The 26832-nt window shown below is 39.1% G+C and overlaps 1 protein-coding gene across 2 annotated transcripts in view; it reads left to right on the top strand.

The window, feature by feature from the left end:
• The window catches only part of PGM5 (phosphoglucomutase 5), a 72544-nt gene that overhangs the window by 37876 nt on the left and 7836 nt on the right, over positions 1-26832 (top strand). For both annotated transcript variants that reach the window (XM_041486124.1, XM_041486123.1), the window contains exons 7-10: positions 5984-6099; positions 14757-14892; positions 15838-16021; positions 19368-19502. In XM_041486124.1, the coding sequence (XP_041342058.1) occupies positions 5984-6099; positions 14757-14892; positions 15838-16021; positions 19368-19502 (571 nt within the window). The remainder of the gene's footprint in view (positions 1-5983; positions 6100-14756; positions 14893-15837; positions 16022-19367; positions 19503-26832) is intronic.

Here is a 26832-nt window from a genome sequence, read left to right as displayed (position 1 = left end):
GCCTTGTAAAGTTTTTTGCATTAGTCTGTTAGGTCTTTCGGGAGTAATCTTAGAACTAGCTGTTACTTTTTTTTTTTTCTGTCAGGAACTTTTTAAAAATTCTAATCTTCATTAGAAGACTATAGTTACGTTCATTATTACCTTTATTATGAGCTGGCCAGCTCATGCTTAAGTGAGACTTATTGCGGAGTACAAGAATTGGCTTCACATTTCTGTGTTGGTACTAAACTCTCCAATAATTCTGTTTGCTAGAGATGAAACAACTCAAACTGATTTTCAGTGTTGCATTGTATACATGCGTCTTATGTTTCAAAAGAAAGTGGGCAGTCAGTATAGGTAGCGTGGGACTAGCTCTTCAAAATAAAAATTACAGTGAAACTCTGAAACAGTAGGAAGGTAAATTTAACTATGGAGCTGTACAATAATTTATATTCCTATTTTCACTCATTTTGTTATCTCCACATTTAAAAGCATCTGCTCCTGCTTCTTTTAAATTCACAAAGTATAATTTTAAATAATGAGTAATTGCAAAAAGTACAGTCCACTCTTCTTTAACTTTTTTCTCCATAATTATTATTTCAGCATCCCGGGAACATAAATGCCATTAGTTCTGATATGGGCACACTAACTAAGGTTATTCTAAGGTTATAACTAAGGTTACCTTTGAGTTTGGCTCTAAATGTAAATACTCTGTTTCCTAGTCTAGCAAGGGGTAATTACTGCCCAACACAGATGGAAGAAACTTTATTGTATAATCTCATTGATGTAGTGAGCACTTACACAAAAAGAAGGCAAGCAAGTGTAGTGTTTGAAGTCAGTCCCATTAAATGTCCAAGATGACAAAAAACAGAATGTCCATAGTTTGTTGTCTTCTTTCAACACAGTTCATACTCATGGAACGTATAAACACAGGTATATCAACTGTGTGATTAGACATAAATAGAATGTCTTTACTTGAAATAGACTAGGGAAATGAACCTCTTTATAGGGCATATTTTTTCCCAGTTTTTATTTTGAATTGCTCTGAAAGTATATTCCATCCATTAAGTGAGGCCTTTTAACAGCCATTACCCACAGCATGAAAGCTCAGAGCCTGAGGTACCACCCTTACAGGTGCACTGCTGCATCAGTATCTTGTTGACGATGCATTATACATATCTAAGGATATATAAAATTTACTGTTTATAAAACATACTGTTGATGTATAAAATTTATCTGAGACTTCTGCAAGATAAATACCACTTGCAGTACCAGTTCCAAGACTCACTTCCTGAGAGAAGTAGTATCCTCTCTCATCAAGAGATCTCATACAGACAAAACTCTTTACATTTACATTTCTAATTCCCCAAATTTGGGGATTCTAGTGTAAGTAAGAAAGAAGAGAAACTTAAAAAGCTGAACATATGTAATCTTTGTTGAACTGTCCTGAAGGTGCATTTCTGAAAACATTGTAAAGTGTTTGTTGAACTGTCCTGAAGGTGCATTTCTGAAAACATTGTAAAGTGTAGTTAATGGACCAATGATTTGTTGAAGATAAAAATCCTTACTGTGACTCACCAGCAGTTCTTGCAGAGTTGCAAGTTCCTGAAATCCTTATCCTGTTTGTTTGCCTAGCATCTGTGAAGCCTGTCAGGAAGCCATATGATCCATTAAATAGTGCTGCAAATGTTCAGTTCAGCGGAACACAGAAAGTAATTTCCAAATTTTGGTCCACAGCGATTCTACCAGTCTCATCTGGAATTTATTTAAAAAAATATCTGGCTTCTTGTTGTATCAATGATTGAAAGCTGTGATTTAGGAGTTTTGTCTGTTAAAAAGCAGATTGATAAATACAGAGGGAGAAAAAAAATGGAAAAATTAGGATTTTTTTAAAAAAACTTTTCCTCTACTAAATACCCAGTAATATTTTTAGTTGAGAAAGATGTAGATGTTAAGAGCATTAAAAATCCCTCCCCTTTCCCACATTTAATCTCTGTTTTCCGTGGCTTTGAAGATATAGTAATTTCACCGTCACATATTAGTTTCCTTCCTCTGAGGGTGTTTTCCTGTATTTCGTGTGATTATGTGTTTGATCTAATGCAGCATATTATTTCTCAGAGTCTGCAGCTTTGAGAATTTTTGCAGCTTTCTGTGGGAACCCCCTCTCATGTTTTCTGGGGTGATTTTTCACCGTGAATGTATATAGGCTGCATAAAGGCACATTCTTCATTTATTGAGACTTCCAGTGATGATTCTTTTTTTCAGAAAAATGTCAGTAAGAAAGGAGTATGCTTAATTTTCAGTGTACTTCTGCTTACTTACTCTGTTGGATTATTAAGAGCCAGAAACAACAAAAAAAAAAGAAGGTGCATGGAACAATCTGTCATATTCCTACTACAAACTATTTGTACTATAAACTATGTACAAAGTGAGCCCACATGCCAGCAGAAACAACATTTGTATTTTCATTGCTAGCCTAGTGCATAGAACTCTTTGAAAAAACAGCTACAGCTTCTTGAAGCTTTTTTAGTGCTGGTCAGGTTAAGTCCATCCTAGGCTATTTGTTCCCCAGCTAGAGGAATGTAGAAAAGTAAATGCGAAAGGATTTCCTTCTGCAAAAACTGTACCAGGATATGGGAACATTTCTGCAAGCAAACATATTCCAGCTGTATTGTTAGGCTACCTTAACAGAATTGGTTTTGCTCTGCCAGCATGTCAGGTATTGCCTTCTGGTTTATTGTTTTCTCCTTTCTTGGCAGTACAGTCCTGTTTTCAGTCTGAAGTTATTGTCACACAGAGATTAAATTCTTTTATGTTCTTGATTTTTTGAAGAGCCAGACAGAAACGTGTTCAACGCTGCCCTATGAAACCTCCTTTATGGAACAGCATTTCTAAGGCTTAATAATACATGTAGTGCTGAATAAACACAAGGAGGTACATACCCACCCCTACCTCTAAACTAGAGGTATGAAATCTGAGTTCAGGATTAAAAATTTTGGTAATACCCTTTTCTTCACATACGTTTTTGTCTCTTTTCAAATAAATATCAGCAATTCTTACTCTATCTCATTTAAAAATCACTAATTTTAGATGTAATATGGACACCTAGGCTGAATAGGAGCAAATAGCTTAGAGAATGGATATGCTTAGGTGAAGAGAGATTGATTTGGAGACTACATTACAGTGCAGGCTAATGGTGTAAAAATTTCAGAGGGAATACTTAAGGGCTGAACTGTAGAGCCACCACTTATGGTGGTGAATGGAACTAAATTCAGTTAGTTGGTGTCTGGTCACTAGTAGTGTTCCCCAGGACTCAGTACTGGTGCTGGTCCTGTTTAACATCTTTATCAATCGTTTGGATGAGGGGATAGAATTCAGCTCAGTCAGTTCACAAACACCACCATCGGACAGGAGTGCTGATCTGCTGGAGGGCAGGAAGGCTCTGCAGAGGGATCTGGACAGGCTGGATCATGGGCTGAGGTTCAACAAGGCCCAGTGAGGTCCAACAAGGCCAGTGCTGGCTCCTGCCCTTGGGTCACAGCAGCCCCAGGCAGTGCCACAGGCTGGGGCAGAGTGGCTGCAAAGCTGCCCACAGGAAAAGGACCTGGGGGTGCTGCTGACAGCAGCTGAACATGAGCCAGCAGTGCCCAGGTGGCCAAGAAGGCCAATGGCATCCTGGCCTGCACCAGCAATGGTGTGGCCAGCAGGAGCAGGGCCAGGGATTGTCCTCCTGTACTTGCAATATGATACTGAGGTGCTGGAGCATGTCTAGAGAAGGGCAGTGAAGCTGGTGAGTCTGGAGCACAAGTCCTGTGTGGAGCAGCTGATGGAGCTGAGGTTGTTTAGCCTGGAGAAAAGGGGAGGCCTTATCACTCTATAATTGCCTGCAAGGAGGTTGTAACCAGGAAGGGGTCAATCTCTTTTGCCACATATCAAGTGAAAAGACAAGAGGAAGTGGCCTTAAGTTGTGCAACTGGAAGTTCAGATTCAATATTAGAAAGATTTTTTCACTGAAAGAGTGGCTAGACATTGGAATAAATTGGCCATGGAGATGGTGAATTAGCTCTCTTGAAGTATTCAAGAGGTGTCTTGATTTGGCACCTGCAGTGATTATGGTGGTGCTAGGTTGGCATTTGGACTAGATAACCTTGAACGTCTTTTACAACCTTGACAGTTGTGTGCTTCTCTCATTTAGATATATTTATGTACCAGGTTTTGAAGTGGTCAGTGCTGGCATATTTTGACTGTTTATCCCATCTACTTTATGCACTTCATGTAAGACAGAGAGATGTGCCATCAGAAAACAGGTGGCTTTTTTATCAGAAGGGTGACTGCTTTCACCTTGACACTTTTAGACAGGTTGTGTTGTGTTGAATCTATCTTTGATTAATCTGCTTTGCTTTGTCTTGACTGGAGTTAAAATTAAGTAAACTCTCTTGCCTTGAGAAATATTGTTAGGTATGATAGTTGAAGCATGAGGTTGTTGGTAATTAGTCAGATTGCTTCACTTTGTCTCAGTTCTTATTTCCATGTTATAAAACAGTTGGTTCTTGTGGGATCTCAACACATCACTGTGGATGTGCAGAGGCACCAGGGGAGCCCCTGGGGGGCTCGGAAACCCTGGAATGCAGCCAAAAGGGTTTGGTGGTTGGATTTCGATCCATCAAAAGGAGAAGAACCTGTGAAGGAGGAAATGAGAGCTTCTTGGGTGTGAATGATACATTTATGGAGGGAAATATAAATTTTAGAAAAATAGGTACAGGGGGGTCATGAAGGCAAGATGGAGGATTCAGGGCGTGGTCCTGTGTTCTTCTTTCTTCTTCATGTCTTCCATTTTCTGTGGTGATGTTGGCACTTAGGGATTGGTTCATGGTGAAGGTACACTTGTCTATAAGGGTGAATAGTATGGGGAAATAAAGGTAAATATGTTACACGTAATTTTTACTATAAAAGACACAACAACCCTGTGGGCGGGGGAGAGTGCACTTGACTGTCTTGCTGAGCGGACCTCGGATGGACAGAGAGAAAACTTTGTAGATAAGAGATAATAAACAACACTGAAGACCGAGAATCTGAGAGTCCAGACTCATCCTTCGCGATCGCGGCCGCTCAGAACCACCTTTCCCCGTGTCGGGGCAGAGACACATAACAGCGGACCCCGACAGGTTCTGAAAACCCTAGGCACACATGAAAACCAGCAAATATAATTAGAAAGAAGACTGGTAATACCCATTTTGCATAAATCTCATCTTGAGATTTAGAGTTCTTTAGAGTTGTTGGGTGGGTTTTCTTTCTTTCTGTTCTTTTAGTCCAAGAAAGGATTTTTTTCATTATAGTTTATAACAGGAATATTTACCAGTTAACAAGCTGGGGAAAAGAATGCAATCCAGCTTATAAGGTGGTTAATTTTGGTTCTTGAAAACACTGGCGCATCGCCCAGACCGTGAGAGGGTTTCTTGTATTACGTGATAGGATACAGGGAAAATAAGTTGAGATTCAGGTTGAGACTAGGAAAGGTTTTTAAAGAACATACTGCTTAATGGAAGCATTCCTGTATTGTCTTGTCTTTGAACACATTGCAGGAAGTAAAAATACCTTTCAAGTATTTTGATATTTGACTACCTGTATTTTGTAAAGGAGGGTGCTTCAACATGTTAATTTAACTTCCATTAAAATATTAGTATAACAAAACTGTCCATCCTTAGATTAGCTGTTTCTTGGTCAGTAACAAGGGAAAAATACTGGTAAAGCCTATTGAACTGAGGTCCTAAATTTTCCAAAATAATACACTTAATGTATAAACATACTTGGGTTCTGGCTGAAGCTAGGCGCTGAGATCAGTTTTGAATGGTAGTGTTGATCTGTTCTTGGTTTTGGTTTTTTTTTACTTCTGGTCCAGCTGTCAGGAGATGTAATGAGACCTAGTCTATTCCTCAATTGACCTCAGATCCTATGTAAAAAAAGCACAATCTTAATCATATGATGTTTATTGTATGTTTTCCAGAGTGGCAAAAGTTATGAAGGTTCCTGTGTATGAGACACCAGCAGGATGGAGGTATTTTTCCAATCTCATGGACTCTGGACGTTGTTCCCTTTGTGGTGAGGAGAGTTTTGGCACTGGTAAGTAATACATAATCAAAAATTATCACAGACTTAATTTTTCCTGGATGCCTCAAGTCAAACTCAGAACAATCAGCAAGTCAGCTCTCTCTCATGCTGAAACAGAGAACTTTCTGTTGTTCACATCTTGAGGTTTGTCTTGTAAATGTGGTGTTCAGCGCTTTGAGGCATGAAAATGTAGAAAATGGATATTCAACAGAGGCAAGCAATCTTACTACTGTTCAGACAGCTTTTGGAGGTGCCTGGCATTCTCTTCTGACTTGAACATAATGCAAAAAAGCCTCACTGGTTCCTCTGCAGGTCTTCACAGACTGCAGCAGCATTTGGAGGGATTTTGCCTATATGGACCCACATGTTTTTTCCTAATGTGATTAGGTGTACAAAAGATATCTGATGGTACATCTAAGAAAACTGTTTCAGGCTTTCCTTTTTGGAACATCACAATTGCTCAAGCATCAGATAAAATTGTCATTAGAAGAAATTCAGTTACACATAAACATTTGTGTTTTCCCTAGGTATTTCTGCCTTGTCAGTCCCAAGAACCAATCAAACAACAGAATGCAGAATTAATGACAAATTTTAGCCATCAGAAATACAGTATTGACAGTAAGAAATAGAGCAAATAAATGAATGAACCATGTAGTCTGTAAATGTACACAAATGTGGTTTTAGTTTATGAGAATGATAGAATAAATTTTGGAGTGTTTATTTTCTTTATTTCCTGGATTCTGGCACAGAAGTTCTTCCTTTTTTTTATCAGTAGGGCTATATTACAAGTCTTTGAAAAAGCACAGACCAGAATAACTTAATAATTTGCCTGGCTGATAGCTTATTCTATATTTTGATGTGAGTTCTATGGAGTTCTCTATTTTGAATGTGTAATACCTTGGCTGCAGCTCTTTGTGGAAAACTACTTACCATGCAGTGAAACTTGATTACAAATTTCATTTTGCTTTAATTTACTTATGTCAAGTATTAAGTTCGTTGGTTGGGGTCAATTAGAGCAGAATGCTGCCTTTTGAAAAATAATGACACCTTAAACAGCCATAGGCATGGCACTTCATGTATTATCTTCTTGTTTGCTCTGTGGATCTGAATGGGCTATGATGCAATAATGACAAATATGTTATATTTCTTTGGGTCTTTTATGAAAAAAGGAAGAGAATATAAATTTATGATGAATTATTTTCTTTTTGTTGTCAGTGGGAACCAATGTCCCATGACTGGCAAACTGTATGCCTTCACTATTTGCTCTGAGTGGCACAGCTTTTTATTGCCTTGACTATGTCTTCTGAATAGAAACTTCCTCTACAGTGTGTTCTATGAGGTCATTGAGAGAGGTGTAATTTTGGAGAGAAGGGCAGGAAGATCTTGTACCTTTCAGAATGTACTGCTATTTGTTGTGGTGTGTTGTTGAACTACATCTCCGTTACCCATGAGAGGTGTGAACTGGGGAGTATTCAACTTTTACTGCTTTTTAATACTTTTTCACTGTGCCATTTCTGTACCTCTTCCCGCTAAATACTGAAGTTCCTCTTGCTCATGCAAAACCAGATACTTTCATGAAATTTGGGTGGTTCTAAAGACATCAGTATGACCTCAGTAGTACACAGATTATTTGGAAACTCCTGGCTTCATCATCCTCCTGTAGAAAGTTAAGTGTGAATTTTAACTAGAAAGAGCTTGTAAGAGTTTGGATGGTGAGTTCCCATATGTTGAAGTATATCCAGATACCTTAGCCCACAGAGTGCAGCACCTCCTGCTGCATGTAGGCTTATGTGTAGAGGTATGTAAAACAAACAGGAGTGGCATCTCCCCATATGTCATGACAAACCACTGCCACAGCTCTGTCTCTGATTGGGGAGTTATTATCCATCTTCATCTGATGGTATTGAGTAGGACTCTTTCAGATGCTTTCTGTCTGAGGGAGAAGAGAGGAATCATTGGTTGTGGTCTCTAGAAGCCATGTCTTCTTTGATGAAACTTGCCACTTAAATTTTATGGTGCAGTTATAAAAAATTACAAACATCGGATTTCCCTTCCATATTGCAAAAGCATGTTTAAGTCTTGCTAAGCAGTGTCCCAAGTACTGGTGGATTTTAGCCCTGGAGATCAGTCATATAGAAAGGAAAACAAAGTGTTTTGATCAACTGTAGCAATGAGGACATTGTGATCTCTGTAGGTCTAATTTATTATCCTGAGTATCTGATAGTGTTTGAATTTGGGAAGAGAAACACTCATGGAAGTCAAGGAAGTGCCTCTAAGGTTTGACTGTTCTAGACAGGCAAGAAGATTACCCTGACTTCTCTGTTCTCTTGCCGAAGTTTTTCTTTGCTTGTATCTTTCTGTGAGGCCTTAAAACAATTGCCTTCTGTACAATAGCCTCTCTTCCAAATTTGCAGGACCTGACCTCAGACTAGTCTCCACATTCTTTACACTCTGTGTTCCTTGTATGATTAATCTGGTTCTTCTATCCTATCACCAATTCTTCAGATTCCTCATAAATCCTGAGTCTTGTAAATGAGTGCTTGAACAACATATTGCTGGCCAGCAGCAATATCTTGGCATCCTGGTATGCTCTGATCAGATTAACTTTGTTGTACCTACAGCACTTCAGTGCAGAAAGCCTCTTGACCTCCAGTTTTATCCAATTCCATCTAAAGGCAAATCTGGACACTCGAGATTTGATCCCATGGGCATCCAGAGAACTTGAGCACGGGGTTTGAATTCCTCAGTTCATGTGTAGTTGCTGTGTAAAAAAGTTTGAGACAGAAGGAGATTTCCTAAAGATATTGTGGAGTCTCCCTCGCTGGAGATACTTGAGAACTGTCTGGACTCAATCCTGTTCTATGTGCTCTGGAATAAGCCTTCTTGAGCAGGGAGATTGAACTAGATGGCCTGTTGTGGTCCTTTCCAACCCGACCTGTTCTGTGATCCTGTGATACTTTTGGGGCAAATTATATAATGACTGTGATGTCTAAAGTTTGTCTTTCTCACTGCCTCAATTTCCTTATCATCTTTGAATTCAATGCAGATGTCTGAAAAGTGTGCTCATATGCCAGGAGGTTTATTTTTAAGACGTGTTCTGGTTTGTAGATGACCAGTACTTTAGCAATGTGATCTGTTTTTAGCAGTAAATATTTACCTTATTGCTAATCTTTTAGTAATGTCCTAAGCTGTGTGACCCTCACATGTTTCTGCCACTATTGGGCATTTGAATAAATTTTACAGCTTTTGCCCAATCATGTCTCTTTAGGGCACTGAAATTTGGCACTTCTTTAGCTTTCAGCATGGAATAGTTATGTAAGTGTACAATATAGTGATCAGAGTGGGAAATTTATAGCTCTGTGTAAGAGAAAAGAGTTTTAAAAATCCACCTTCTGTCATCAAACTGCATTGGAAATCAATTGCTTGTGTACCCAGGTAATAAAGCCCAGCTGAAATTTCCAAGTAATGCAGAGCCCTGGTTTTATAACATAAAGGACTTCGGTCTGGCAAGTAAATAAAAGCAAGTTTTCTGCTATAAAAGGAGAAAAGATGTTGAAAACATCCCATACAGCTGTATTTCCCAAACTTGTTTTCTGGCAGCTGATCTTGGAGCTAAACCAATGCTTTAAAAACTTCTTCCATTTCTGTAGCAGTGTGGGGAGCTTGTCAGATGAGGTTAGTGGCTTTCTGGTTCTATGACTAATGCCCAGCACACAGCTCAAAGGAGGGCCTCGGCAGCAGCAATTAGTTTCTAAATTTCATCAGAAAGTTATTAATCAGGATTAGGAGAACTTTGTGGCTGATTTATCTCTCTGCAGTTAAGCCATTTCAGTAATTGCCACAACTTTCTTAAATTTGCTTGCTTCATCTCCAAATTCCCAGATTCTATTAACATCAACTCCCTTCTCCTGAGACATTATTTGGAAAAAGAACTAGTGGAGAATATGAAAATGTGTGATTGCTGGCATGAATTAAAGCCACAAATGAGCTATTTGGTTGTCTCTTGCAGTAATACAAATCTAAAATAATCTTATTAACTTCAAAAAATGATCAGATCAGAATGCCCCTAAATCTCCATTTGCCTAAAATATTGCTAAGTTTCAGCTGGACGATAAGTTTGTAAGACTTCAGTACGTGCAAACAAAATGATTTGATGTGAGTTTGTGAACTCCTGTGATTTTCTTGTTTTAAAATCACATTTACAGAATGCAGGATGATAAACTAGGATTACTAAATTAGGGAAAAACAATTACCTTTTATTCATGCATATTACCCACAAGGTATGCTTTCCCTATGAGAATTTGATGTCTCAGATACAAACAAAATTAGACAGCTTTCACATAGTAGAAAAATCATAATATGAACATATTTGCATGATTTTGCTTTGTTTCTCATGCTACTGCCTCTGAAGATTTTTCTTCTGTTTAAGACTTCTGTTTAAGACTTTCTTCTGTGTAAGCGGAGTACTTCTCTGTGAATGGGAGCATGCTCTGAGAGTTTTGTCCAGGTTGTATACTCTGAGTCTGGACATAGCAATTTACTGTAGTAAAAAAATAACTTTTCCTACTGTTATATGGAGAAATAATGCATTAACTTAAAAATAAGTTGTTGAAACACTTGAATTTCCCTTACCAATGGCAAATTAAATATGAAGGGTTAATCAGAAAAACTGTTCATTTACTCCTCTTTTTTACTGTCTCTTTCTACTTCAGCTCATTGAACAGAGTCAGGAATTCATTAATTCCAGGATGTTTCAATTAAAAGTAGCACTGAGAATCATTCCGAAGTTACTCAGTCCCCCAAGAAAGCTGGAGACAGCTTCAGGAATTGCAGCTTTAGGCATACAGAGCTCTGAGGCACCTTTTCGTTCTTCCTTTTGCACAGGGCAGTGCAAATCTGCCTCTGAAAATTCATTGGATCTGCAGAGCAAAGAATGGTGTTAGCTGAACTGAGGCAGCAGAGTAAACTACCTCCCTAGAGTTTCTACAATGTGAGCTGGGCAGTAGGACTAAGTTAAGACAGAGTGAGCGAAGACTCCTGCAGATGACTCTTGGTAGGTGAAAATCAGAGTAACAAAATTGCAGAAATAGATCTTAATTTGCTGAAAGAAGGAAGGGCAGTAAGTACAACAACATATATGTATACAGTAACCAAGCTGATGAATGTTCTTAGTTTCACTTCCATTAAGATTAAGAAACTGAAACACTCCTGGGCACACAGGATTTTTGTCCTTGTATCAGGCTAGTATTTTTAATTGGTGATTTTTGATTCTGAAACAGAATCAAGATAACCGGATCCTAGATATCCAGACTTTTGTCTCTGGATTACCTTCTAACTTCTTTCTCTTTCCAGAGAAGCAACAGTTTATCCCTCTGAGGGACATGCAAGGACAAAGAACATGCCAAATCTGCTAAATGTATATGAAGAATAATACATTCAGCCCTCCTCATATAAATTTATGCACTTAAGCCATACCAGAACAAGTTCAGAATGTGGCAAAGAGCTCTTCAGAAATTTTTCTGTCCATGTTTCACTAGAACATTTTGGTTCAGTAAAATGTCCTTAAAGTGTTTGGCTAAATCAGAACACATCTCTTTAATGTTCAGCATAGCCCATTGCTCCGTTGTCATGATATTGACCGTTTTGCTGAAGGACTGCAGTGATGTCAAAATCACTGTATGATTTTCTGGCCTGCAGTCTTCTGAGTGTTATGTAGCAGGAGAATAAATGGTCATTCATATTGGAACAAATTGCTGGGGGGTTAAGCTCAGTTCCATGTCTCCACGTCTTGCTGGTGTCTGTTAAGCCATTTAAATGGCTGGTGATAATCAGCAAGAGGTAACATTTTAGGCAAAACAGAATTTTTTCTGTGCTAAGGATGACTGGCTGAAAGAAGAGACATGCAGAGGCATGCAGGTTAAGAGGGAAAGGAGCAGCCATGGTGCGGTGAGCCTGCAGTTACCGGGGCCTTGCCTGGCCCCCTGGGGCTCCCTCACCCTGCCCAGGAGCAGCACCAGGGCTGTCAGCCCCTGCCCCAGCAGTGCTGCAGCAGGGCCAGTGTCCAGCTCCCCACAGCCCTGCCATGCTGGGCCAGGGGTCCTCCAAAGCCAGGCCTGTCCATACTTCCACATCCTGGCCTCGTATTGCCCTATCCCCATTCCCAGGAAGTGCCTGATGCCCGGAGCTGGGACTGCCCTGGTGCCCCCGACTGCCCTGCTGTGGGGGTGCTGGGACTGGACAGGCCCTGGCTGCTGGCCTGGCTACTCGTGCCCAGCTGTTCACAGTCCCCTGAGCATCCCCAGCCCCTGTGGTGATGTGATGACTTTCATTGCTGTTACCAGAGGAACAATATATGGGTGGAAGTGAAATCTCTAGATGTCTCTTTTGGTGGTAGGGGCAGAAGCCTGCACCATTATCTGGGAGCAGACTCTTGGCTTTGGTGACAATGACTGTCACTCTGCTGCCTGCTTTGCCTACAAGTAAGCTTACTTTATTATACATAGGACATAGTGCTGGTGTTCCTGTAGAAGATATCCTTAAGCTGATCTAGCATATTACTGCAGTGAGGAAGTGGAAGAGGTGAGAGATGACCTTTAAGGTCCCTTCCAGCCCTAACAATTCTGTGATTCTGTGCCTGAATGTCTGAAGGACTGACTTTCTGTAGAGGGACATCTGTTTTCCTTTCTTATCTGAAGCTATTTGCAAAGCTTTGAGAGCTCATAAATAACCTTGCCCTTTTTCTTCTGACTGGTTGGCACTTCATGCTTTCACGGTGCTGGAGCAGGGATCAGAGTGAGCTGTGGCTCCTCTTGCAGCAGCTCCTCAAATGCCAGGCCTAAACTCTGTCTGTTATGATAGGACACTGCTGATGTTGCAGAGAGCTTGCAGATTACAGAACAAGTAGCAAAAAAGAGATATTCTTACTGTCATGACAGCTCCTTTGCAAATGTGAAGGCATGTTACTGTCTCAGCTCTTAAGTCCATCTACATGTTTTTGTTTTCTGTAATACCTAACGCACAGACATAGACAAAATCTTCATGGAAATTTTTATCCTCATCGACAAATGTTCAGTAATCATTCCTATATAACTTGAATGTTGTGCTGAATAGTAATTTGCATTTATTTAACCCTGTAGTAGTTTACTTAATGTTAATATTAATGTTAAATAAAGAGTATTGAGGTTGAATGTAATGTAAGAAGCCTAAGTGGCAGGGAGATCTGTGGCAGACCCAGTACAATGGGCTCTTAGAAAATCCATATGAGCAGAGGCTGCTTTCTCCTAAGAGGGATTGCAAGCTCAAAGTAGCAGCAGTGATTGACCCTAGGAATCATGGTGTCTCTCTGCACATCTTGTTATTTTCCTTATATGCCTTTAATATATTGACAGATTTTCACTGGATTAACAGCTTCAGTTTGTCAATTTATATTATGGGAGCTGTCCTCTGCCAGTAGCAAAACACTGCTATTTTGACCTGATGGCTGTCTGTGTGGACCTTGCAGGCTGTTATGTAAAGCCAAGCCGTACAAAGCAGTCTTGCTGCAACAAGATTTTTGTATTTGAGGAAGGAGAATACTTCAGAAAACAGGTTTTCAGCCTAAGAGTTTTTAGATTCCTCTCTGATGGATTTTGTTAACTATCTTCTAAAGACAGATTATTTAATTGGTTAATCTCGATAATCAGTAGGTACTTCATGGAGTAAACAAAACTTCTGGATTAGTGTGCTTGCTTTTTACTCATGGTTTAAATAATGTGTGACTAGACAGAAAACGCTAAGACTGCAGCCAACAAACTTTAACCAAATTTAGTATTATTATGCCAGAGCAATGGCTACATGTTTGATGTCTCTTCAAGTTTCTTGAGTCTGTTAGCTTACATAATTGCCATCAGTATTTACTGGGTGCCAGCGGTCTTGGATCTTACTTAGATCTGAGACTACATGTTGAATCATGTGGGGGATTCCAAAACTGTTCCTAGTCTTTATTGGAACAATTTCTCTCTTCATAAATACAAACCTATGAAGGCATCTAGATAGGCACATCCAGTCTTCTTTAGCACTGAGAGGTATGAAGAAATATAAAAAAGGGAACAGTCCCACTGTCTGGTTTGCTTGGCTTTTTTTTTTTTCACTCCGGAAGAATATTTTCAAGCACTTGGTGGTTGTCCTGACTGGAGGTCATGAACATTCTGGAAATACAATTTTAAGGAATGGGAAGTTCTTTCTCTGCTGTTTGACATCTGCAGATGAACATCTGCAGAGATAAGGAGATGCTGTTGAGCTTGACTCTCATAAAGGAGAACATTCTGGCTCATGGCTGGGGTTCATTTATCTAACCCAGTTCCGGGAAACAGCAGCAGAGATGTGAAAACACTGAATATCAGTTAGAAGGAATATGACTACAAATGTTTTCATACTGTTACTGTTTCTCTTCAAGCACTTGTACATATTTTTATTTAACTTTACAAGTATGCTTTGTCGTGCATAAATAGATCACATTTTAAGCATTAGTTCTGGTTTTCTGTGTAGAACATATCAGAGGTGCTGGGGCTAGTATTATTGATTGCTGTTATGTGACATATGCAGTTAAATGAGACATTTTCCCAGCCTTCTTACCTTGTTTTCTGATTTGCAGTGATACCAAATAATGTGCTTAATGTCTGTCTCTTTAGGGTCTGACCACCTTCGAGAGAAAGATGGACTGTGGGCTGTGCTAGTTTGGCTTTCAATCCTAGCAGCTCGAAGGCAGAATGTGGAGGAGATTGTCAGGGATCACTGGGCAAGATTTGGCCGGCACTACTACTGCAGGTGAGAAAAGCGAGGAAAAGGCACTTCTGCAGCTGATAGGAGAATTCTGCTACAATCATTGCTTGTTTAGATGTGCTCAGCTGCCCTTAGGTGTGCATTCGCTGTGCCTACAGAAGGAAAATGTGCCACAGATCATGACTGTTTTGTAGACAGGCTTTTCCAGAGGAGTAAGTGTCAAAAAAAGAAGCTACATGTATGTGTCACTGGTAGTATATGAGTAATTGAATTTTTAAATATTGAATGGCAGAAAGATTTGAATTACTTACTTGTGGAATATATAGGTACAGCTTGTTACATGATGTCGAAAAATAAACATAATCCCAGCATGGTTTGCTCCTGCATTTTTTTCTGTAAGTACCTCCATGTGACATTGTTTTAATGACAGCTGAAACCTATGCCTGTTTTCAATTCAGGATAACTCCTCCAAAGATACAAACATTTACTTATTTTTATTAAGGTCTCAATATGGTGAGTTCTAGCTGTCATTTTCAGCTTTGCTTCTGCCTCTCTCTTAATCCAGACTTAATCTAGGGTTCACCATTTGTAAGATCTTTTGCACACAGTAGTTCCTCAAAACTTGTAGCAAAGTTTTGTCTATTTCACTTGTCTGTTGAGACTGCACTGATTGTGTCATTAAGTTTGAAAGCTAACTGTGTATTTTCTATGCTGCTTTAGAAATTGCATTTTCTAGATGCTTTCTGTTGATTTAGAGTCAGGTGGCCAGTGTAGAACTATGGTTGCACACATGTGATGGTTAGATGGCACAGGACTTGCATGTGTGTGCTGGTTTCATTTGCAATCAGTGCTTCAGGGGTACACTTCTGATTTTTGAAGTAAGCAGTAAATTACTAACTGTGAGTATATAGAGTTCTCTGAAAGCAGAACTGTCTTCTCAGCTCTGGGGACTTACTTTCTGGTTCTCCCTTTTTTTGATACATGTGCAAGGTTTGATTACGAAGCACTGGAACCCAGAACAGCATACTTCATAATGAGAGACCTGGAAGCTTTGATCACTGACAAATCATTCAGCCATCAGCAGTTTGCTGTAGGTAACAATATCTACAGTGTGGAAAGAACAGACAGCTTTGAGTACATAGATCCTGTGGATGGCACTGTGACCAAAAGACAGGTATGGCTGTAGTGATGGATTAGCAAAGTTTTGCAGCTGTCATATTGTCTCCAACAGTGTTGTTTCTAAAGTTCAGCTGGCAAGACTGTCCATTTATTTATGGGATGGTGTTTCCTTTGCTGTGGTATATACTGCATTTGCTACTTAAGATTAGCTCAGTCTGGATAAAATAATCCACCTTTAGTTTATCTTGCGCTTGCTGTACATAACTAGAGACAGTAGTGTCAGAGTGAGCATAGGATGGGATAAAGTCCCTGTTGAAAGCAATGTGTGTAAAGGGAGGTTTCCTTTTCCAGAGCAGTGGAAAATATCATACAGAAAGAAGGTCTTTCCTTTTTCTATTTTCTGTCTGAAATCTCCACTGGCTATACATTACAAATAAAAAAAAAATTCTTGTTCGTGGTTACCCACAGGATTTACATGACTGAGATGCAGTATCTATTGTAGCAAGTAGGATGCAGAAGACTTTAGAAGGTTGTAGCCTATGCAGGCATATTTGACTTCCCTGACGCAAATTACCAGCTTTTTCTGGACTCTGTCTATACTGAGATTTCTTGGTTATCAAGAACTGCAGTTCAAACTGAGCCTTCAGTGTTTGGAAATTCATTATGTGCTCGAAAGTAACCATGTACTTTTACCAGGTGCAAATTTATATTCAAGTAACTTGAATATGAGCTGTGACTCCTATTAAAGTTTGTCCTGATTTTATCCTGTTTATGTTTTATGGTCGTGGTTTCCCTGGTTTTTAAATTATTTGACCTAAACAGACCCTAGGAAATGATATTGCAAGCCATTAAAACTATTGTCATGCCTTCTGCTCAGAGTCTTTGTAGTTTCCATTCCTCATTGCATCCAGAAAATATGAGCAGCCTGTCTGCCACTGAGCTACTTTCTTGTTGCGTATTACTACTGAAACAAGATATGAGGATATTGTCATATCCAAGTCAAGTGGAAAATTACAGACATGGCAAACTCGTGACCTTTGTTCAAAAAGCAGCTTGTGAATTTTAATTGCACTTTTCTTTCCCTTAATTTTTTCATCCAAAGCACTTAACTCTATGTGGAAATATAATTGCTAATCATATCACCATGTAACACGAACAGAGAAACATGACTTGGCTTGTTTTCAGACAGACTCTGAAGGGAGCCCATAAAACCAGAAAGCATATCTTTTTCATAGGGAGTAACTCCTATTTATTCAGAGTACAGTTCAACCAGTTTGTCCTTTGGCAAGGACACATTCCTAGCTTTGTATGTCTGCAGCCTCAGTGGGATTCTCCAAGCACACTAAATTGGAGAGGATATTGATCTATGCAAATGAAACAACAGTTCACTGCTGCCATTTTCCTCGGGTAGCTTGCTTATCATCTAAATGTGGCTGTCTCTTTCAGACTATCATAGGCTTTGTGTGGATTTTTCAGCTAAGTGTTCAGGAGCATGTGCCAGGTTTTATTCCCCAGAACATAGGGGTGAGAGATTTATATTCAGTGCAACTGCAATGTGTTGTGTATATGAAGCTGGCTACATGGTAATTATTCAGTGTTAATAAACAACATATTCAGAAAAAAAACCCGCAGTAACAGGAAAATAGGCAACAAACAATAAACACAGATTGTTGCTTCTAATTAATTCTGTTTCTTGAAACCCTCTTGAAATGAATATTATCATGCTGCAATAATGAGACTTAAAATCAAATAAAACATTCTGTTGTTCTTGAAGACTTCTAATTTTTAACACTGTACTTTGTTGCGCACATCAGCACATAACAGTGCTGCTCCTGAGGGTCCAGCAAGCTGGGGATGGGACCAGTGGCATTTTTGTGTAAAATTTGAATTGTAAGGATGAGAGGTAAAAGTTGGCCATTATACTAAGAGACAAAAGGCTCCAGGGGGACCCTGTTGTGACCTTTCAGTACTTCAAGGGGGCTTGTAAGAAATATGAGGACAATTCTTTTAGTCTGTTGAGTCTGTTCCAGTAGTACAAGTGGTAATGGCTTTAAACTAAAAGAGTAAATTTAGACTGGATGTAAGGCAGACTTTTTTTTTACAATGGGAGTGGTGGGACACTGTAAGTGGTTGTCCAGAGAGATGGTGGATGCCCCATCCTTGGTCAAGTTGAATGGGGCTCTGAGAAACCAGATCTGATTGAAGATGTCCCTGCCCACTGCAGTGAACATCATGACCTGATGACATCAGGACTGGATGACCTTTAGAAGTCCTTTCCAGGCCAAACCATTCAATGATTCTATTATCAAACAATGCTTTATATGGTGCTAAAGATGTTTTGGCATATATCTGAGGAAGCAAAGGTTTTACTTAGGTTTTACTTATACTTTAGAATATTGACACACTGCATTTCCATCATCAGTCTTGTCAAGCTGCTGATAAAACTGGAAAAATAAAATGCATTTCTTTTAATTTCTTTTAATTATCTTCTTTCATTTTTAATGGTTTACTGCCCTTTAAACAGAAGTAGCAAGGATCTCAGTTTGCGTACTAGACCTTTGACAGCAGAAGGACAAAGGGGAGGAAGAGTTCAGTGGCTTATCAGAGGTTGTACTTAGTCTAAGGATACCATTTACATAAAGAGAACTAGAATGTGTATTAGTGCACAGCTGGTAGAACATTGCAACACTACAGCTATTTATCTGTGCAATTTACTCCTCCAGCCTTACTGGCCTGCCTATACAGAAACTGGATCCAAGATTATGGCCTGTGGTCTGTAAAAAAAAGTGTTCATATATGCAGTACAACAGGGGGGAGGAGAAAAGAAAAAAAAAAGTGAAAATATCAGCAAAGAGCAAATTTTTATTTAATTAAAGAATTAATCCTCTTTATTATGCGCACAGTTAATGTGCATTAATTAATGTACGTGAAATTAACATCTTAAGTTTTCCAAATTGTACTATAGACTTATTGAAATTCTTGTGTTCATATATTGATGTGTAGTATTTGATGGGTAGCAGCTGGTCCTGTCTCTTGTGTTCACTATGGACAACTATTTTTTGATCCAGGGTTTCTGTAGCTGTTTTGTAGGCCACTTACCTTTAGTGATCTTATACCTATTTTTCAGGCCATTGATTTTGTGCTCTGCCACGCAGAGTAAGAGCAAATCAAATAAAAGAAATAAAAACATCAGTAAGAGGGTATTTGTTACTAGAGAATGCACGACATCATTTCTAGTGTTCAGAGGGGAAAAAAGAGTAACGAGTGTGTTGTCTAAAGTTGCGGAGAAAGAAGAATGGCATCCAGATGACTCTTCCTTTCACTTTTATTTTGGAGCAGAGGCTGGTGATTTGTTAAGGTACTGTGACCTTACATACATGATGTTCCTTCTCCTTTCCTAGGGGCTGCGGATTATTTTTTCAGATGCTTCCAGACTTATCTTCAGAATGAGTGCTTCTAGTCATGTGAGAGCTACTCTGCGGATCTATGCAGAGAGTTATGAAAAGGATCCTAGCCAACACAATAAGGAACCACAGGTAATGCAGTAGGATTGTAGTAAGTCAGTAAGTAGAGCACTGCCTCAGTAATAGCCATGGCTACGGGTTTTCGCCTTTGGTCAGAAGCAACACTCAATGCTTTGACCCATGTACTGTGTTTGTAGATGATTTCCCTATTCTTGTAAGTACACCTTTTGAGGAAGGGCCATCAGTTTTAATATCTATTGGTGTAATATCTAACACAACAGAAATGTCAAGGGCTGAGATGCCTCATGTTAAATGCTGGGCAATGACTTCAAGTCTGTTAAGAGAAGTCATTCCAGTTAGAATTTTTTTCCAGAATTTTTTTAGAGTTGTGATTTGATTTATGAAACAGTATTTTAAAAATAAGATAACAATTTTTGAAGCAGATTATCTGAGAGCCACTTAATTAGGGCTTCCCAAGGATTCTTCACACTCAGAGTTCAGTTAGGAAATATGGATACCAGAGTCTAAACAATGTAGGGATTCCTTGTAAGGGAAAGACTTGCAGCTGTCTAAGAATTATCTCATGTCATAACCAGACTTTTTCCTAAGAAGAGTGAAGGTTAAGAGCAAGTTGCTGGATTGTCCAGCAGAATTAATAAAATAAATCACACTTCACACTCTCAGGTTCTTCTCAGTAAATATTCTTTATGCTGTGATATACAAGAGAGGACTAAGGATATTTCATGGAAAAGAAGTTAAGCATTTGGCTTATAATAAATCAAAGCTCTGTAGTTTTAAGTCTAATGTAGTTGTGTCTTCATGACTGGAATGCAAATGCAAATCTACAAAAACATATATGCTGTCAAATGAATTTGAACCCTAGGTAAGTGTTTGATGTTTCACCAGATTCTGACCATAAACTTAGTGAGTTTCTTCTTATGCTGTTAAACAGTCATGTATCAGTCATGAAAAGTGCTTCACTTGTCACAGAAATATTGCAGATCCCATGCCTGCAGATATGATCTATCAAATTCTGCTTGCATTTGCTTGAGAGAGGCGCATGAAGTCTCACCAGAATACAAACAATGTCCAGGGAGCAGCAGGAATGGGTCTGCTGCACAAGGCAGTAGGAGCCACGCATCCAGACCTGCTGCACCACAGGCAGTGCCCTCCTTGTCCAGGGGACAGTCGTACGGCAGGAAAGGGCAGCTCTCTGGTAGCAAGCTCCCTCCAAGTGATGGATCAGATGCAGGATTCATCTGGGGCAGCAGAAGATGGTACCAGGGACAAAGCTAGAGACAAGGATGAATAGACCTACTCAGGAGAGAGGGTCAAAGTCAAAACTGGAGACAAGATAGAGCATATATCCAAGCAGTCTTTCAGGGAAAAAAGCTACCTGTAGCATGGGCCTGAGGTCCACCCAGGAAGCAGAGGTGGAGATAAGGCCGGAGACAAGCGCTCCTACAGCTTAGCTCCGGCAGGGACCAACACCCCTGAGACAGGCTGTAATGGGCCTTGGCCAGGGTGCAGGGGAAAGTCCTCAGGGGATCCTAAGCAGGCCAGTAGGGCTTATGCCTGTCCTTGAGGATTTCGGAGTTTGGTCTTTTATTCAGCACACCAAAAGGGTCTGTTATTCCCAAGGACAGAAGAAAGGCTGGAAGGGATTTTTTTCTCTGTTGGTAACAGAGCCTGTCAGATCACAGCACTTTTGGCTGTTTAATCAGGATATTCACTAGTGAACAGATAATCCCAGGGGTAGAAACGTCATTGCCTTGAAACTTGCTACAGGGACTTTCCTGCATTTATGCAGTGCAGACAGGCATTTTAATATCCACACTGCCTCAGGAAATACGGGGTACTGTAGACACCCTCCTCATCTCCTGCCAAGTGCATGACATCTGGGATAGATAGAAGTTTCATCTCAATTAATACAATAAATTCTTTATTTGGTTTCTCATTGCATAATATTGCACAGTTCCCACTGCTTCTCTTTCTATGTCCTGGCTGCATGCTTTGCCAACAACATGAGTGCATTAGAAACAGCAAGGTCATAGATTGTTTCTGACAGGCAGATGGCGGACTTCAAGATAATGTATAAATTTTAGGACATTCTCATGTACAAAAATAACTAAATATTTCCCAGGAGAATATTTTATAGTCATAGTGAAGTATGTAAAATAATGTGAATGAAATACTCCTTTTTCAGAAAACAGCATTGCTAGGAAGGGGTGCCATAGTTTTCCTGATGCTGTAATTCCTTTATTGTTCAGTTTGCTTTAAAGTTCATACTGATATGCACACATCTAAAAGAGCTGTGACCGATTTGAAATTTCAAGAACTTTGTTGCCTATTTGCTGTCAGTAGTACGAACACAGCATATATGTAAGTGGTCAGTTACGGAAAAAGCACTGATATAAAGGAGTATGTTAAGTATATACATATACCTTATGTATTACTTTATGGTATTTAAGAAGTTGTTACATTTTGAATGATTTTGCATGATTTTGAATGATAAATGCATATTTTTCTGTAGCTGAGGAGACAATTGTATGTGGTTTCTGTATTATTGCACTCTTTCTGAAACAGCTGATCAAGAAAATCTCCCTTCCACACCTTCTATATCATAAACCAAGACAAGATTATTTGATGGTTGGCTGCTTAAGTAAATATTCAGATGGTCCTGTTTATTGCACCACGTCTTTCCAGCATCTTATTTCAGATAATGCACTGCTCCATGTTTTTGTCTGGTGACAATTCCAGTCAAAACCTGAACTGAAAGGCAAAAATACCTTGATAGATCTTTTGCTTTTTGTCACAGAAAATAAATGTCTCTGTCTTGACAGGCAACTCAGTCATGTTGGAGGTTCTGTTTTGTGGAATCATTATGGTAATTAACTTGATTTTGCCTCATACCAGCATCCTTTTCCCCCCGCCTTTCCTTTTCCAGACAAAGTCATTTCCAAAATTAATCATCCAACTTTAAAGTAGTGTTCTTTTATTTTGCTTCTGTAGTCTTTCACAGTGTAGCTTCTGATGGTGAATCTTTCACAGATAAGTAAACGTCTGAACTACATTTTCCAGTGTACATGTTGAGATGTGCATATTATTCTGGAACACTAATTGTGGCATTTCTTGAGTTGAAGTGGACCTTCTTGACCTTTTGTTCCAGCTTATATGTAGGCCAGTATGTGTTGTAAACAATAGGTGTTAATGAATATAAGTGTTACCCAAATAATATTTTAGTAATACTTTCTACTTAGAATAAAGCGTAGACAACTTCCTGATCTACAACAAAAGACTTCAGGAGAAAGTGGTAAAATATGCCAATAATGTATGTTTGAGGTCATGGACAGATGGGAATAGCCATTACTTCTGGCTGTTAAATGATCCGTTTAAAGAAATTTGCAGAATCATCTTCATGGACACCTGGAAAGTAAGGGGTTGCTGCTTTTTTCCATTCAGTTCTTTCTGCAAGCCAGTATCAGCAGTGACAATCAGGAGCAATAAAGAAAAATTAACGTCATACTCTCTCCAAAGTATATAAAAAACAACTCAGTGTTCTCAATTAAAATAAATAAAATTCAATTCAATGTATTGGTTTGACCATAACTTTCCCAAAACTTCACTTCCAGGTCAAACCATGACAATTATGCATTTGAATATCGCAAAACTTAGGGTGATGATGCAATCCAGATCTAAAACAAAGTCTTAAAAAACAATGCCCAACAGTTTTCTAAAACTGAAATACTCTAGAACGAAGGACCACTCCATTGATGTGGCTTGTCACAGGTGATGCCTCTCATCACTGGGTGTTCCTGAGAATATTGCTTTCCAGATAGTTTTTACAAGGAAGATTTATATTTAAAAATCATTTCTTTGTTTTTAACTATTCAAATAGGCATCCAACTAGCATTTCAGAAAGCTCAGTTCATTATAACAAACAATAGGTTTCTCTCTGAAGTATTATATGAATTGGACCTTTATGCATTGGCATGTATCTTTTTCTAAGCGAACAGAGTTGTGAGTTTTCCTAAATTTAATACAGTTGTTAAAAGTAGAGAGATGTTCAATGGGCATGAACTACTAAAATAAGACTTTGTTGACCTTTAATCTCATTTATAGCCTTGCTTTGTTAGGTCACCTCAATATTTGATATTTGTACATCCCCACACATGTCTTGTCCTTCATTTAGCCACATGGATGTATTATTGAACTTGGATAAGATTCAAACAGGAAGTTTCATATACAAAGACAAAGAGAGAACTGATCCACCATGGTTGTATTTGTAAATCCAGTGTGTTCTTCAACAACATGTTGTGCTGCTGTTTTAGGATAAGTGTCCTGAAAAGAGTGTCAGTAGTCAATAGTCCCTATTATTCTGATAATGACTTAATTAGCTCTGTTTACAGTACATTATAATTTATTATGCTAATTCTGTCAGTAATAAATAGGTGTTGACATAGAGTCACAGAATTGTAGAATGGTTTGGGCTGGAAGGTACCTTAGAGATCATATATTTCCAGCCTCCCTCACTAGACCAGGTTGCTCAGAGCTCTATGCACACCTGACTTTGAAGATGGAGGATGGGACATATTCAGCTTCTCGGGACAGCCTGTACCAGTGCCTCAACAGCCTCACAGTAAAGATTTTCTTCCTAGTATCTAGTCTAAACTACACTTTTTCAGTTTTAATCCATTCCCACTTGCCCTGTCACTACATGTAAAAAGTTCCTCTCTTTCTTGTAGGTTTCCCTTTAGGTGCTGGAAGGCTGTAGTTAGGTTACCCCCAGGTGACCTTCTGTTTGCCAGGCTGAACAAATTCAGTTCTATCAGCCTTTCCTCATAGGGCAGGTGGCCCATGCCTCTGTTCGGCTTGGTGTCCCTCCTTTGGACTTGTTTCACAGCTCCATGTCCTTCCTCTGCTGGGTACTCTTTAAATGGGATGCAGTGAATCACAAATGCTGCAATTACTTTTGCTGAAGGCTAGTAAACCGTGTGCTAGTTAGCCACAGAATCATGAAATTAGCAGCTGCCAAGCAAAGATTTTGGGGCAGGAGCTGCTTCTTTGTGTTTTTGTTGGAAAAGGCAAACCAATTACAAAGGAAAAAAGTGAAAAAAAGGTTAAAAATACATTTTGATCATCAAACAGTGAATTTCTGAAATGAGTTTTGAACAGTGAGCAGCAAAGGGAAAACCCCTCTGATTTGCAAGTGGATCTTGTTTGGTATATGAAAATTTTTTGTCACATGTGATTGTATATATGAGTGATTATAAAAAATGACTGTTCATGGTGTGAGATGGTCCAAGAGCAGGAAACTGAAATGAACAATCCAGAAGTCCTGGGTTTTGTATTACTTCATTGGGACAAATTGAAAGGAATCTGTATGGTTTTCTTAAGGCACATACAACACTAAGCACAAGTGCAGTTTGCTGGACAATTATTGCCTCTTTGTTTACTTTTGATGGGGTTTTTTAGCATGACTCTGTTTAGCTTGTAGAATGTACAGTACAGTCCATAAAAATTATATAAAATTGTTCTGGTTTCATCTGTCTAGAATTAATTTTCTTCTTACTAGATGGTACAGTGCTGTTTAGGATTTGGTATGAGAATAATGCTGATAACACACTGATGTTGTAGTTGTTGCTAAGTAGAAGTTAACCCATGTCAAGGACTTTTCAGTCTCCCATGCTCTTTCAGTGAGGAGGTCCACAAGAATCTGGGAGGGACCATAGTTGTGATGTGTGACCTAAACTGTCAAAAGGGATATTCCATACCACAGAAAATCTTGTTTGGTGCATTAACTGTGTGGGAGTTAGCTGCGAGGGGCTGATGGCTGCTCAGGTCAGGCTGACCACCAGTCAGTGGGTGATGGGTGCTGTATTATGCATCATTTGTGGGAGATTGGTTAGATTTTATTCCTCACTCTTTTTCCTTTTATTATTAATTTTATTATTGTATCTCAGTTTATTTCAGTTATTAAGCTGTGCTTATCTCAGTCCACAGGTTTTACATTTTTCCAATTCTCTACCAATCTGCCAGGGTCAGGGAAGTGAGCGAGCAGCTGTGGGGTACTTAGCTGCTGGCTGGAGTTGAACTGTAATAAAAGTTTTGCCTTTACTGCTAAAATTCCTAAGATTTTCTTAGAGAACACATGGAATGTGGAGACATATATCTGTTTGAACACACTCTTAGATAATGCAGCATGTTTGTGCTGTTCAGGTAATTTAGCTTCAGGTTCTTCTTGAAGTCACACTGTAGAGTGAAGAAATTTTAAATCAACTGGGACAACAATTATCAAATATTCCACAAATCAAGGGAATTCGTTAATCAAAACTAAATTAATTAGTTAATTAATTAATTAGTAAAACTAAATTAATTAGTTAATCAAACCTCTTCCCCCAAAGCTCTTTGGATATACTAGAAAAGAAATAATCTTTTGCGAACATAGATGTCTTCATGCTCCACTTGGTTTCCATTCTCCTTGTGTTTTTTTCACCTCTCATGCCTGCCCTCCTCTTTTGCCAGAGGCAGAACAACTGGCTTCTTGACCTTTATTGTAATTCTGTTTGAGTTAACAGGCAGACCGTGCGCAAGACTAGAGAGGTCAGTTTCCTTTTTATTTTGTGGAAGGTGTTCTTCTTCTCAACTGAATCAACTGAACACCACCAGTGCTGTGGATGTTACAGAGTCAGTTCAGGTTGTTTCGCAATGAACCCTTAGATCATTGAGGGCAGGTGGCTGTAGCATAAACCTTTCCAAAGACTTGTGGGTGTTTTTGGAATGGAAGGCCAAAGCAGGCACACTGTGCTGAGCTTTGTGTTGAGCCCTTACAGCAGAAGCTCTGCAGGATGTACAGGCACATGCTCAGCTTTTTAACGTGCAAGCAGGTACATTTCAGCCCTTCCCAACTTTTTGATGAACCAGATGCATCATTGAGAAAAATCTTATCTGCGACCTTGATTAGAAGAGAGGAAATTGTATGGAATTTCCTTGCAAGATCACACAGGGAAAAATTGCTAATGAGCCAAGAGGAATTGTATGTATCTGACAGCTCTGGTACAGATTATTCCTAAGGAAAAGGCTTTTAATCTGTATTTGCCTGATGTTAGATACCTGCTTGCTTGATTTATTTTCTCATAATGATTCCTCCCAGGTATTTTTTTAAAGATATAATTTCTATCTGTGATTACTAAAGGAAGATTCTGATTTAAGTCAGTTCTGTTAATTTTCAATTCTTATATTTTATCTAAAGGGTAACATGCCATATGTCCTAAATAGTTGCCAAGAGATAAATGGGCTATTTAACATCCGGAGTAATTTCAATTGTCACTTAGAGTTGAAATGTCAATAGTAAAGTTTTACAATTTCTGAAGTAGGCAGAACCAACTAAAATACTTTTTAA

This window comes from Pyrgilauda ruficollis, unplaced genomic scaffold (genome assembly GCF_017590135.1).
Source record: "Pyrgilauda ruficollis isolate IOZ18807 unplaced genomic scaffold, ASM1759013v1 scaffold74, whole genome shotgun sequence".
Lineage (NCBI taxonomy): Eukaryota > Metazoa > Chordata > Aves > Passeriformes > Passeridae > Pyrgilauda > Pyrgilauda ruficollis.
This window is presented reverse-complemented; position numbering and strand designations above follow the sequence as displayed.